This window comes from Hylobates moloch, unplaced genomic scaffold, assembly GCF_009828535.3.
Source record: "Hylobates moloch isolate HMO894 unplaced genomic scaffold, HMol_V3 SCAFFOLD_17, whole genome shotgun sequence".
Classification (NCBI taxonomy): Eukaryota; Metazoa; Chordata; class Mammalia; order Primates; family Hylobatidae; genus Hylobates; species Hylobates moloch.
In genome coordinates, this window is record NW_026652292.1 from 31,566,490 (window position 1) to 31,581,551 (window position 15,062).

The 15,062-nt window shown below is 38.4% G+C and overlaps 1 protein-coding gene across 1 annotated transcript in view; it reads right to left on the bottom strand.

The window, feature by feature from the left end:
* Nucleotides 1-805: 805 nt before the first annotated feature.
* The window catches only part of PRLR (prolactin receptor), a 177,536-nt gene continuing 163,279 nt past the window's right edge, over nt 806-15,062 (bottom strand). Inside the window, exons 8-11 of the mRNA XM_058430249.1 lie at nt 13,492-13,633; nt 12,145-12,244; nt 11,583-11,652; nt 806-9,460 (exon numbers count right to left, since the gene is read on the bottom strand). Coding sequence (XP_058286232.1) covers nt 8,453-9,460; nt 11,583-11,652; nt 12,145-12,244; nt 13,492-13,633 — 1,320 coding nt within the window. The 3' untranslated portion in view covers nt 806-8,452. The remainder of the gene's footprint in view (nt 9,461-11,582; nt 11,653-12,144; nt 12,245-13,491; nt 13,634-15,062) is intronic.

The following is a 15,062-nucleotide window of genomic DNA, read 5'->3' on the forward strand; positions in this document are numbered from 1 at the left end:
AATTTCTGTTTTCTTTCAGGAAAGTATATTCAATGCTTTTGAAAAATTAGCTACATATTACTTCTCCAGCTCATCATTAATTGTATAGATCCTGTGTCTGGTGACTGAGATTCCAAATTTTGCACCTTAAAAATATGAGGGCCCAAGAATTAAAGGCAGATGGCTTCAATATAAGCACAGGAGAGCTAGCGTTTCTTTGACTGAAGCCAAGTTTTTTAGAGCATGATACTCAAGTAAGAAAGAAATTTCTGATTCTTCTGTAAGACACGGCATTAGAGAATTAAGAGGAGGCAGAGAAGAACTTGGAAAGCAAAACCACACACCATTTCACAATTCTGGAACACAAATATGAACAGTAAGTGAAACTTTCTAGGTTTAGATCCATTAAAAGTAAAAGGTTATCCACTTACATTTCATTTGAAGGATTTTGTCAGAAAAGATGTTGTTAATAATAATAATAACTGTTCGAAAGGATTCCCCACTTAAAAAAATGCTTTGGTTCTTCCTTTATTTCACAATATTTAAATAAGCTTCTCTTATTGGATCTCCTTGTATCTGGTTCCATCTCCCCTCATTTTTCTCAGCCTCCCATGTTATAGGGATGAGGCAAAGGAGGGAAATTTTGTCTTGCAATTATATGGAAGGGTGGACATAAAGGGGAAGAATTTCTTTTTGTCCAACTTACATAAACAATGTCCTGATTATAGATCTTTTAGCAACAAGAAATGTCCAAAAAATTGCTTCAGCCATGAATGTGTTATTTTGCTCATCTCCATTTCAAATAAAAAAATAGAGCAAGAGTAGGTAAGGGAATTAAACATTTATTAAGCCAGGCACTGAGCTGGGTATTTTCAATAATGATGTGAATAGAAATATAATTAACATATTATATTGGGATGACTAAGATTTTGTTTGGCAGGCATTGGTTTTGGCATGCAGTAAAAATGAAGACGTTATGATAATAGCAGTTAGTGTTATCTCCAATCCTACTGACAAAGATTTAACTACCCATGTTGTCCCCTCAAAATAGAAGGAGATAAATGAATAAACCCATGGAAAACAGAGAGCACAAGGTGCCATAAGCAAAGATTTACAGAATGAAAAATGCAAAATAACAAATCAGATAACTATAGTCTTCTATAAATCTTTAAGTCTAAAAAAATAGACATTACAATAACTACATATAGAAATGAGTTTTTAAAATCAAAACAAGATTATTTCTGGTAAATGGCTGACTTTTCCAATATCATACTATGTTTGATGACTAAAACCAAATAAGGAAAAGGGTTATTTCTAGGGGGGTTACAGAAGTCAATTTGTAAGAGATATCATTATCATGGCTTTGGACAACTATGAGGTGACTTATAATTAGGAAAAAATCTGCACTCTATGGTTTTGTTGGTTTTTCATCTGATGACTTACTAAGTATTCTTTCTGAACTTTTCTTGCAGCCAGTTTTTATAAAATGTAAAAATGTAAGAACGGTTATTCAGAAACTCTTGCATAACCCTACAAAGTGATGAATTAGAAGGTGTAAAAAAAAAAAAAACCCAGCAACTTAATTATAAAACAATTACTTCTAATTTCTCACTTAGTGTTGGGGAATTTTGCTTGGCCTTTTCTAGGGAAAGAGGAAAAGCAGAGGTAGTGGTAGCTTTGAAAATGTGGAACTTTATGCTATTATGTATAGCTTCACTTCAATATGGCTTTACAGAAGACACAGTCACCCAACAGGCTGTTTCTAGATTGCTTTGGTTTCCACATGAGACTTTTCAATTGTTTAAAATGAATGATGAGCACAAAAGCCAGCCTCATTATGCAAAGAACACTCGAGAAGCGTCAGCAGTCACATGAAACAAAGCCGAGAGGTTGACTTTCAAACAACTGTTGGATTGTACCTTAAATGTGTAACACCCCAGAGTAGCTGTACAATGAATGACATAGGATCTTTCTTGTAGACAAAGATTAAGAAAAAAATTAGTACATTCACCGTTTCAACAGAAATACATTACATAGTTTTTCAGTTTTGTTTTACAGTCATAGACACAATCATATTGAAACTACATATGGATAAATTGTAAGTTATTAAGTAATGATTTTCATTTGTATTACATGATGAGTTTCACAACATGAGTATTACATATTTCAATATGGCATATACTATTTTTGAACCACATAAAGCAATATAGTGCAAAATAATGTAACAGTTACTGTAAAGTCAGGAATGCCACTTGGCAAATACATCAAATATGCCACTGAAAACCAGTCAAAGCATGAGACGTGACATCTTTCATTTCTAAACTATAAGCAGCTTTGAAGGAATGACATTAGGACACCTAAGGGAGGTAGTTACTTTAAAAAATTCAAAATTAGCTTTCAGGAATTTCATAAAACAAATTATTTTTCAGAGGTATCTTCACCATATAGTTTTTCAGATAACATGGAAAAAAGATTTTTTCCCCCAGGATTTGTAAAGTGTGCACAAAAAAACTCAGACTACATTTTGAAGTTTATCCAAGTGAAGCATAATTCGACCATAACTAATAAAGGTTATTTTTATATTACTACTTCAGTTGCTGAAGGTTTTAGGGTTTTTTCTTTTTAATCAGCAGCAAGCAGAATGTCAACTAATAGTCTCAGATGATCTGAGAGTTAATTAATAGACTAAGATTATCTGTGGTCTATTTATTGACCACACCTTATAAACAGGATAGGTTTTTCCTATTTTGAGACTTTACATATCTCATTACTTTCTAAATTGAAATCAGAGCATTAAATCAAGGGAATTGATGTGGACAAAACAGCTGCCAGCATGATAGTGTTTGTGAATTATGTACCTCTCTTAGACATAAACTGTCGGACATAAACTCATAAAATCCGTTCAGAACACTGAACAGATTTAGATTTACCATATCCAATAAAATTTGGATTTAGTGGGTTAGTCTCAGCATTTCATGGAATCCTGAGATGCCCAAATCTCTGGAAACTTCCTATTTCCTATTTTACTATCTTTTTCCTTTTATTGAAATGGGTGCCATGAGGGTCCCAGACCAAAACTCACCATCCTGAAAAACAAAAGTCTGGGGAGAGAACTCCTGTTTTATTTTCAGATGACAAATTTGCTAATCATAGAATAAGTTCAGATCATAATTATAAATAGGATTTCTCTGAAGCAATCAATCTGTATTTTTAAAGCTTCTCCTTAAGACCTCCAGTATCTAGTCATCGAAGTAACTTGGATTTATTTACTTATTGAGACAAAGTCTTGCTCTGTCACCCAGGCTGGAGTGCAGTGACACAATCACGGTTCACTGCAGCCTCGACCTCCTGGGCTCAAGAAATCCTCTGGCTTCAGCTTCCCAAGTGGCTAGGATTACAGGTACACGTCACCATGGCTGGCTAATTTTTAAAATTTTTGTAGAGACTGGGTCTTACTATGTTGCCTAGGCTGGGCATGGATTTATTAATGGTCTTTGAATTAACTAAATAATTAATGAACATGGGCTTAGTCTCTAAGTATGCAAATCTCTAAATGGGATATACTTGTGATCTTCACCTTGGCCTTGGATATCTGTGTGACTGATTTAACCTTTGACTCAGTCTTTTGCAGTGCCAAAGTCATTGTTTATGAATAATTTCATTTCTTGTGGATCCTATGGCTGCTACTAACTCTTAGGAAAAATAGTAGGCTGTGGAGAAGGAGTAAAAACCCTATAAATATGTAAAGCTAGGAAGGAAAAGGAGAAGCAAGGATGTTAAATCAATCTGACTTGGAGGAACAGATCTCTGTTTTTCTCTGAAGCATTGTCACAGTCTCACGTGCTCACTGCTTCAGGCCAAGGGCATGTCAGCAAGGCTTTCTTGCACTGCACCAGGGACACTGACCTGAAACCCTGGATTTTACCTAGATCATGAGAGGTCTTAGAAACCTTTTAGGCCAACCCACTTGTTTAATAAGTAAGGAACCTGATGGCCAGAGTTTAAAAGACTCATCCCAGGACATAGAGCCTACTTAGTCGTGGTGATGTGATTTAGTCTTGGACATTGAGTGCTCAGTCACTGTATTAGTGACAGCAGTATTGTGCTTGAGCCAAAAAGGAAGAAAAGGAAATTTGTTCACTCAAGAACACATGAGACTTTCGTCAATGGCACATCTATGTTAGCAATGCTTGGGATGGTAATTCAAAGTCATTTATATTTTTCTGTTTGTGTGCAAAGTTCCAATGTGCATGCATTGTTCTCTTCAGGTTTAGGCATGTAAGCCAATGACATTCAAAAATGTATCAATAAGTTTTGGTATGGAGAGTCTCAAATCACAGGGTGGCAGGTTTATCCCCAAATCACAGCCAGACTCAATTTCTTATCAGGCAAAGTAAGTCACACTATTCACAACAGCTCTGTGTTGATTCAATTAAACAATACATTCACTGAACATTTGCTGGTTGGCCCTTAGACCATTTTATTGTGCCCTTTCTGGCTTCTTCTCATCTCTCCATTCATATATATATATATATCCCTATAAGGCAAATGTTACTTTCTAATCAATACATTTTTCCTTGCAAAATGAAAAGTTTTTTTAAAAAATAAAACTAGAGGAAGGCACTTTGTAAAATGTGCACAAATCTGTTTCTTTCTTGTCTACTCTAAGGAGATAGGGAAGTTGCTAAAGGCAGGGCCAAGTCTTTCTGCAAATGATGGGCAGCGGTGGACACTTGAGGAAAGAGAAACCCGGAGTTTCCCCAGAGCCAAACTGCTCCTTGGAATGCAGGGGCCTCTGGTTGCTCAATAACTCACAGGCTTTTCACATTCAGCTGGGTCATCACAAGACACAGAGCAAAACTGCCCAGATCTTGTATAGGCAGTAAAGGATTGACCCCTTCAGACCAAGCCAGTTAAAGTGACTCTTCTGTACTTAAGTGACTACCAGGATTGGTCTTAGGCACTTAGGAAAATGTAGAGTCTGTTAAATAGCTAATAAATGTAGGATCTGTTAAATATCTGACACAGCTGATATAACTTGTGCTTATACACATCTGTTGGAATGAATCGGAACATTTTGCTGTTCAGGTTGTAAGCTACACAAATCATCCATCGCCTAGATTCAGTTTCTATGCGCCTTAAAACTTGAATATTTAGGTATTTGTTTATAAAAATACAACTTATTATAACTCAGAGTGTAAGGATCCATGAGCCAACTGTGCAATGGTTGTTAACAATCTAGGATGGTGCGAGGAAAAAAATTAACAGCCACATATAAGAAAAGAGATTTGGGGCTGTTGGATTCAGCAAGGAATGAGCATGGCTTGATTCAGTAAAAGATCATTTTTCTAAAGATTAGTGCCTCATTCAATATGTCTCTTTTCAATCTCCTGCCTCTTTTTTTAATGCCTCTTTCTACACATATATTTGCACATAATCTTAGAATATGATTCTGTACACATACCACTTATAAAATGCTTGTGCAATATATTAAGACCAACTGGAATGGACGGTTTAAAAAGCAAAGTATAAAGAGCACATCACTGAAGATTACTTTGTATTTCTATGATGAAGAGCAATCTTTTGTTAGATTAAGATAGAAGGCATCGGTTGGAATTATCTTTGCAGAAAAATATTCAGTGAGTCATGGAATCAAGGAGTCAGTTTCAAAGGACCTTAGAGGTTATCTGATCCAACATCTTCAGAGGAAACTGAGGCTTAGAGAGGGGAATTAATCTCTCCGAGGCCAAGTTAGGACCAGAATCCAGGTCTCTTCACCGCCCCCCTGCCCCACATGTATCCTCCCGTTTGAACAGCTGTCTCCTTGATAGACCACAAAAAAGCTTAATTCAGATAAACAGTGCTAATTGATCACAGAATTAAAGTCTTGGCTTAATGAGCGGCTAATCGGTGTTTTTTAGGGATTTAGTTCAAGTCCTTAGCTGTCACATTTTTTCATATGTATTATACAAAATTATATGTCAAAAGCAGATTACTTTTATGTTTAGGTTTTCAGACTATAAGAGTGACTGATACATATCTTCTCTATTCTTAGAGAAGAATAGACTATGTTAAGAAAGATTTAGTCTGCATTGGCTTTGAGGGTGACTGTCTTTGGTTAATGCTTCTCAAGATAGATTATATTCCTTGGCCTTTCAGAAGTTGTGCGTACTTTTGCAGGTCATTCTTTTATGTGAATTCACATAAGATTCAGCATAATGTGAATCTTAAACTACTGATATGTTTCTTTTTTTGCCTTCTTACATGCAGTGTTGTTCATTGCAAGTCAAACAGACTTGATCTGTCCTTTTCAAAAGAGGATTGTTACTATGCACTAAAATAACCTTTAGTGGAAATGGTTGCCCAGAACAGTGCTTCTCAAACTTCAGTGTGCACTTGAATCATTTGGGGATCTTAGTAAAATGCAGATTCTGATGCCTAAGATTTTGCAACCGGAATTTTCAAACACTGCCCAGGTGATGTCTATGCAGTTGGTTCTCAGACAGTTAAAGTATCGAGGATTTAGGGGACTGAATGAGCTTGGACAACTTTCCCACATGCTTCCCTTACTCACATGATATTTTTATATATTAGAAAAACGGAGCTTCATATCTATTGCTTTTGCCATTCTCAAAACATTGGCAATGTGTTCACTTTCAAACAGGAGGGGGACCTCTGGGTCCAGTTGCTACCAATATGGGATAGTTGGGGTGGAATATTTAACTCTCAGAGGTGAGCTCAAGTTCTCTATGTCCAGCTAGTAAATGGACATATAGAATAGATTTACCATCAAGTGAAGGGAAAAACAGAGGGAGGCTGTTAGATGAGTCATGGATGCGCCCTTTAAAATGAGGATCCAAGCTTTGACTTCTTTCAGGAAGCCTGGCACTGGAACTGACTGGGAGATTCTCACTACCTTACTCTGACCTTTGGAGCTATTCCCATTGCTCTGGGAAGCAAATACCTAGTTTCCCAGAACTTTTATTTGGACACTTCTGATGTGAGCTGTTTCTGCCTCTGCCAAGATTTTGCAGTTGAATTTACTTCAGAAAGACACTAACTCCTGGCTTTGCTTAAAATTTTTTTGTGGCCCAAGATTTCTCACAAAAACAAAACCTCTCTCTTTTAAACAGCTGTTAGAAATCGTCGCTCTCCCTTTTTATGGTAGCTTTAGGAAGATTCACCCATTGATGACCAGGAGTCCCAGAGGAGCCTGAAACTCAAAGAAGAAATAATTTCTGGTCTGTGGAGAATCCTAAATCCCTAGGTTGTTGGTGGTGGTAGTTGTTGTTTAAAGTGTCCTGGAGATCAAAAGAATCAGATAAACTATACTATATTGCGTTGAAAACTGAATTTTGTCATTCACTTCGTATTTCACAGTGGGCTTTGGGTTGGTATGGCATTTTACTCCACAAACGGGAACTGTATATACTACTATGTACTGTAAATACACATTATAACCTTGCAGCAGAAAATACTGTACCCACTGAATACATAAACAGCTGTACTGGGAAGATAGAAAATAGTCTTTTGTTTTACCTAAGTTATAGAAAAATAGTCTTCAAAAATACATTGTTAAACTTATGGGTTTATATTAAAGTAGAATTTGTATGTACAGTAAGGCAGCAATTCCGTTAGCATCCTGCTGTGGTTTTCTTTTCAAGTTAGTCTTTAGGGATTTTTTTTTTAACTAAGAAGAGACTAAGGTGTATAATAAATTATCTATCAGGCTGAAATGAAGCAGGAAAACATCCTAAAAGGATTCACATGAAATTCATTTGCCCCTTGTGTAAGAAAATTTTTATTTCCAAACTATATTTTATAGAGGCTTTAGAATAGAATTTAGGGGGAAAATCCATGCTTAACATATCTAAACTATTTTAAGAAAAAAAATGGAGGCATTATTTCTTACTTGCCTATCAGCAATGTGTCAGTAAAGTATAGGAACTGATGTAAACAATTTGTTCTGGAATGCATTCTTTCTTTAAATGGTTATATTTGGGTAATCCTAATAAAACGGAGGAGGAGTGTAAAGGTTATGCAATTGTTTTTCAAAAGCAATTTTCGTGGCATTTTCCTATGTGGAAAATTTTCCTTTGTCATCTTTCTATGGTAAACAATTTTGACAATTTCATTTCCGTCTGTCCCATGCCAAATCATGAAAGCCTTTTCCAGAGGATATACCTATCGGCATTGTCCCTCAAGAATACTAAGCAGTGTGCTTTTATTTCATTGAACACATAATTTTATAACTAATAGCAAAAAGTAAATCTACAAATCACAGTTAGGAAACAGAATGATTTGTTCTGGAATCAGCTGCTGGAGAAAGAGGCAAGTGGTTAAAAATGGAGCATGAAAGGAGCTGGGAGCTTTAGTAGTGTCAGTCTGACTACATTCTTGAGCATTTCATGTACTCCGTAGTGTTACCCGAAGAAAAATCACATTTTAACCAATCATTCCATTAGTCAAGCTATCAATGAAAGGAGTGTGTAAAACATGCGGGATCCAGGTAATCCAAACCACCCAGCTGGAGCCTGCACTTGCTTGGTGTCGCAGTGAAGTTGGCCAGGGCTTTCTCAGCTTGATTCTGTTCAAGTGATGGTGGGGCCTCTTTGGCTGATTCTTCAAAGCAAGCCACGTTTTTAGCATGTGGATCCGGCACCAACACCAGGATGTTGTTATCCATGACCCCGGACACCTTGGCATACTCCTTATTGTTCTCAGGAGTCCAGGGCTTCTTGGGCTGGCCGCTGTTGTCTCTCTGTTTTGGTAGCAATGATAATGCGCCATCTTTGTTGACCTTGTGAATCTCCACATAATCCAAGGGTTTAGCGGAGCCAAAGGGGGTTTTCTCCTGGGGCAGCAGCCAGGGCGTATCTTGGTCAGTCTCGGAATGGAAGCTTTGTACCTCCTGGGTTGGCTTTCCCTCCTCTCTAGACTTAATGGTTTGAGAGGATTTTAAAGCATCATTACCTGCTTCGTCCAACAGAGTGGCCGGTGCACCTGCAGGGCTCACAGCCAGCTCACACACATCAGTAATATTGTGGTAAGAGGATCTGGGGTTGTGCTGGCTGGGCTGTGGTAAGGGCCATGTTGAACATTTGGATCCACCAGCATGAAAATAGGGGGTTTTGCCTTCCATGCTTATACACTGGGGGTCCCAGGTGTGGGTTGTTTCAGGATTCTCTGGCTTCTCAATGACCTCAGGATCATAGAAGGTGGAGGGATTGGCCTGGGGTTCCTCACACTTTTCAGACAAAAGGGAAGGGCTGTCACAGCTCCCCCGGCCTGAGTCAGTGTCAGGATCCAGGTATGTGGGTTTCATACCTTGACTTGGGTGTTCTTTTGAATGGACTGACATTAGATGCTGGTCCTCACTATCATCTACTTCTAAATACTCCACCAGCAAGTCCTCATAGTCAGAAGTGGGAGGAAAGTCTTGGCATCCCAAGGCACTCAGTAGTTCTTCAGACTTGCCCTTCTATTAAAACACAAACACAAGAAGAGATAGCTGTTAGCTTCATAACATTCCAAATCAGCATCCCTGCTAAGTGGTGCTTTCATTGCCACGAGCAGGTGGGAAGATCTCAAACTTCAGACGTTTGTGTGCCAGGCCACCCAGAATCACCTTCTGGATACTATTCCACAGATATTATTTTTTAAAGTCAACTCAGGATATTTAATGTAGTCTCTCTCCAAGCAAGAATAATCATGAATTTAATGGGCAAGTAGTATATACACATACAATAATAAACAGATAACTATAAAATGAAGGTTTGTGAAACTTCTAAACCCACAGTGCTCATGCATGCATCTGACACTGCGGCCCACTGGCAGAGCTGTGGTTGCTGGCCTCCTAACTTCCTCTATCACGTTCTAGAGTCTGGCAATAGTAAGTGGATTCTTGTCTTTTTCTTCTGTGGTTCATGTTCCTTCTCTCCTTCCTCTTCTTATTTCCCCTTCCCTTCTCCCCCCTCTTCCTAATCTACTGTTTTCTTCTACTCTATTTCCTCTCCCTCCTTCTCTTCTCCCCCTTCATTGCCCTATTCCATATTTCCCCCCCTTCCTATTATTCTCCCTCCTTCCATCATTCCTTTACCCCTCCTATTTCCTCCTACCTCCTCCTCTCACTCTCGCCTCTTTTTTTTTTTTTTTTTTTTTTTTTTGAGACGGAGTCTCACTCTGTTGCCCAGGCTGGAGTGCAGTGGCGCGATCTCGGCTCACTGCAAGCTCCGCCTCTCGGCTTCCCGCCATTCTCCTGCCTCAGCCTCCCGAGGAGCTGGGACAACAGGCGCCCACCACCACGCCTGACTAATTTTTTATATTTTTAGTAGAGACAGGGTTTCACCATGTTAGCCAGGATGGTCTTGATCTCCTGACCTCGTGATCTGCCCGCCTCGGCCTCCCAAAGTGCTGGGATTACAGGTGTGAGCCACCGCGCCCGGCCTCTTTTTTCTTATCCTCTGACTTGGGTCAGGTACTGACCTAGGTCTTGGCTTTATCACTTATTATAGGGTATGTGACTTTGGACAAGCTGCTCTCTGAACCTCAGCTTCTCCATTTTTAAAAGGTAGAAAATAATATTAATACTACCCATCTGGGAGGGTTGTTTTGAGGATTAGAGGTAATATCATTAAGAATACTAACACGTATTTTTGAGACAAAAGTAGCTATTTTATCATTAAGTCTCTGTGGCTAGCAGGTTAAATTGTGAGCTGGACAGTAACTAATTTAGTTTGCTGAGACATTCATGCTGGTTCTATCAGGTCAATGCTACACTGGATAGTGGAGGAAGGGCACTGGGTCAGGAGTCCGGACTCCTGGGCTCTAGTCCTTGCTTCGATATTTGCAACCAAAGTGAACACAGACAAGCCAGATTATCCAGGACTCAATTCTTCTATTCTTACACTGCCAGACCCAGAGCAGCTGGGTCAAGTGGTATTTGCCTTAATATACAGCTAGTTGCTTTTATATATGTCAGTGTTAAGCTTAAAAGCCAAACTGAAACTATTTATTTCAACTTAGAGAAAAATTTAAAAAATGTTCTAACCTCTCTTTTCATTCAAAACACTCATCATTTAATTCCTTCTTGAATCAGCCCAAATGGGCCCTGGCAAACAGATGGCCCCACTGTACTGATCTGGTCTCAACTGAGTGCCCAAAGTGAGAGATAATGGCAATGGGATATTCTGTTACTGTGGCTTTATGTAAAGAACATTCAAGTAGAAGCTTTTACCAATGTATGATTGAGGGGGTGGTGGTGGGTCCCTGTTTTGCATTAATCAAAATATTCACTCTCTTTCTAAATTGATTATTTGTACAAAATGTTTATCTCTATGCTTATGAGTAGATCTGATAAATCAATAAATGTGTTTCTATGTTTTCTTGGCTTTCTCTCCTTGCCCTCTGACATTTAGTGTGTGAAAGTAAGTACCCTCATCCTTCACACATCTTTCTGTTAACACACATGCTGACCAGGAGAGACAGCCCAAAAAGGCTGGCTGAAACTACCAGGCTGAACTGACGGGGACTGTGTATGAGTGTGTAGAGTTAATTACTACAAAGCAGTGAGTCACACTCCATTTTTTGACTCCTGTACTTACCTCCAACAGATGAGCATCAAATCCTTTTATTTTTGGCCCAGGAACTGGCGGAAAGATGCAGGTCACCATGCTATAAAATAATTCATGAGATTGGCTAAATGACTCATTTCTGACTTTGTAATTTTTGAAAGGTTAGTATAATAGCCACTATATGCACTGTGATAGAGATAGGACTTAGAGTTTGGCAGCTCCATGAAACAATCAATGATGAAAATAAAATTACAGAGGCCTGTATTAAAATTAACTTTAGCTAATTAAGGAGGCTGACTTTGAAGTTAGTGGATTATTTGGACTATTTGCTTCTCTTGATGTTAGCTACTCTTGCCAGATTTTTACTGTTTCACAACTATGAATCTCTGTTTCATAGAAAGAACATCAGCCTGAAACGAGTCAATTTTTCTACTTTTTATAGCACTGATAAAAGATTTTTTTATGGGCAAACACACTACATCTAATGGCTAAAATGAGGATTATCTATAGGTTTCCATCATCTTTGTATTTTTTTTTGTCATTATACTCAACTATCATGATTGGGAGGAAAAGTTGAGAGACAGTGAAGTACCTATAGCCCTTCAAAGCCACTGCCCAGACAATAATCAAGCAGATGACAGCAGAAAGGACAGCCACAGAGATCCACACGGTTGTATCATTCATGGTGAAGTCTAAAAAACAAACAGCCAGAAAGCTTTGGTCACGTACAGCATCATTAAAAACAAACAAACCTAATGAATGAAACTCTTAAACCCAAGAGTGTTTTCCTCCATCTATATATTTTTTTGATTTGAACAGCAATCCAAAGTATCATCAATGACAGGGCTATTTTCTTTTCAATATTATTAATATTTTAATATATTGCATATATTTTATAGTACTCTAAAAATTTAAAAATCCTTTCACATATTCTTTTTAATTGATCCTTAAAGAGGAAATCCAAGGTCACATGGTCGTTTGCAATAATAATAATAAAAGCTAACATTAAGTTCTTACTAAAAGCCGTCAATGGTGTTAAGCTCTTTGCCTACATTGCTTTGTTACAAAAGATAAGAAAACTGGGAATCAAAGAAAGATTTACCAAAGGCCATGTAACTGTAGTGTTGCAGGCTGGGATTTGAACTCAGGCTTTCTGCCTCTAGACCCTGTGCTTTTGTTAAGTAAGAGTCAGGACTGGACTAGATGCATGCCCGATTTGCAGTTCAGTGCCCTTTCCAGTATGCCAAGCCAATGAAAGCCCGATACTTTGGTCAGGTAAGTTGTTAGAAGAGCTAGACTTTCCTTTGTGGTTTTGGAAAAGACCCCTAACTTTGCTGAGGCTTGGTTTCTTCACTTTTAATTTTTAATGATAATCATATTCTCTGAATACCTGGGAGGGTTGGGAGGACCAAATAAGGTACAGGCTTTGTAAGCTGTAAAGCATTTTAAAAATGCAAGATGGATTGTTCCCTTATAGAACACAAGCTACTGAATTAAGGTGCTTTGCTGGAGCTGTCTATCTTATATCCTGTGTCTTCACTAAGAGACTGAAGTGTAATCCATGGCAGAGACTGAGCACTGGTTCATGCCTTTGAGACAGGGTGCTGCCTTATAAATTCTGGAAGCACTAGAGGATGACCTTGACCAAATCCTCTAAATGATAGGAATAGGGAAGATGGTGGGAGCATAATAACATCAAGCCCCTTGAGGCACCAGGCCCATGTCTGTAGCCTTATCCTTAAACTGTTCTCCACTGACAGTAATCCAGGGAGAAATGCTGCTTTTCAAAATGTCTTTGTATTGGGCAGAAAGATTATAAACCCACCTCTATTGTTCTGGCTAAGGCTCAAAATGGTTTCTCTATTAGTAGTTATTATATACAAATATACCATTTAAAACATATTTAGGGACATAAGCAAAAAAGAGCCAAGACACTCACCACTAGGTACCTGAATGAAGGTCGCTGGACTCCATGCACTCCAGTATCCATGGTCTGGTTTGCAGCGAACCTGGACAAGGTATTTCTGTCCTGGATGTAGGCTGAGAATCTTAAACTCTGTTTGCTGCCCAGCAAAATGGATCTAAGGTAGGATAAGGAAAACAGAAGTCACTTCTAACATTTGTTGTGAAGAAAGAGTTTTCCCCTAAAAAATAAATTACAGTAGAGTTAGGCTGAACAATCATATACAGAGAATTCCCTGCTGTCACTACTCCACTGTCTTAGCCCTATCTCTTCCTCCTCTTAAAATTGTTCACACAAAAATTTAGCAGGTTTTCTATCTCTCCATTTGGGACTCTACTTCAGAAAAGTCAAATATTCTGCCTCCTTCCCACTTTATGAAAAACAACTACTTAATAAATGTAGAAAGAATAACAAAATTGGCCAGGCATGGTGCCTCATGCCTGTAATCCCAGCACTTTGGGAAGCTGAAGCGGGCAGATCATCTTAGGTCAGGAGTTCAAGACCAGCCTGACCAACATGGAGAAACCCCGTCTCTACTAAAAATACAAAATTAGCTGGGCGTGGTGGTGCATGCCTGTAATCCCAGCTACTTGGGAGGCTGAGGAAGGAGAATCGCTTGAACCCGGGAGGCAGATGTTTCAGTGAGCCGAGATCGTGCCATTGCACTCCAGCTGAGTGACAAAGTGAAACTCCGTCTCAAAAAAAAAAAAAAAAAAAGAATAACAAAATTAAAGAATTGTTAGCCTTTAAACCCTAATGAAATAACTGATTCAATAATAAATTGGCGTTGAAGACACGAGGTGAAAGAGAATTGGGCATTCATGTATGGTAAAGTAGTAGTATACAAATTACACATGACCTTACAATCAAGGGATCAGTTTGTCATCTCCTCAATTCAGGGGCCAGTTTTAGCATCACTTATGGTGGGTCAACCAGATGGCTTTTGACATCTGATTAAATACAATATAGAGTACATAGTATCACCTCTGAATTTACCAATTCTTGGTAGAAATTGTTCAACCTACATCTAATCGAGTCTGGTTACAGGAAATGGAGGCATAGAGAAATTAGCTAAATGACCCCACAAAGAACTGATCAGAGAAATGTACAAGGTGGGATACTCTATGGGACAAGTGGCCCAGTCTCCTCATTACACTGAAACTGAAGGGATATAACAACCAGTTACAATGTGTGGTCTGGGAGCAGATTCTGGTTTGGACAAAGTAGCTGTTAAAGATATTCGGAAACATTGGGAGGAATTAAACTAGGGACTGGGTATTAAATAATATTAAGGAATTTTAATTTTCCTATGTGTGATCATATTATGTTGGCTATGTTTGGAAATGTGCATTTTTAAAAGAGGCATATACTAAAGTATGTAAAGATGGAATATTGTACCGCCTGCAATTTACTTATTATTTCTTTAGGTTGAAGTATTTTATTTTTATTTTTAATTTTATTTATTTTTTTGAGACAGAGCCACTCTTGTCACCTAGGCTGGAGTGCAATGGCGTGACCTCAGCTCACTGAAATCTCTGCCTCCCAGG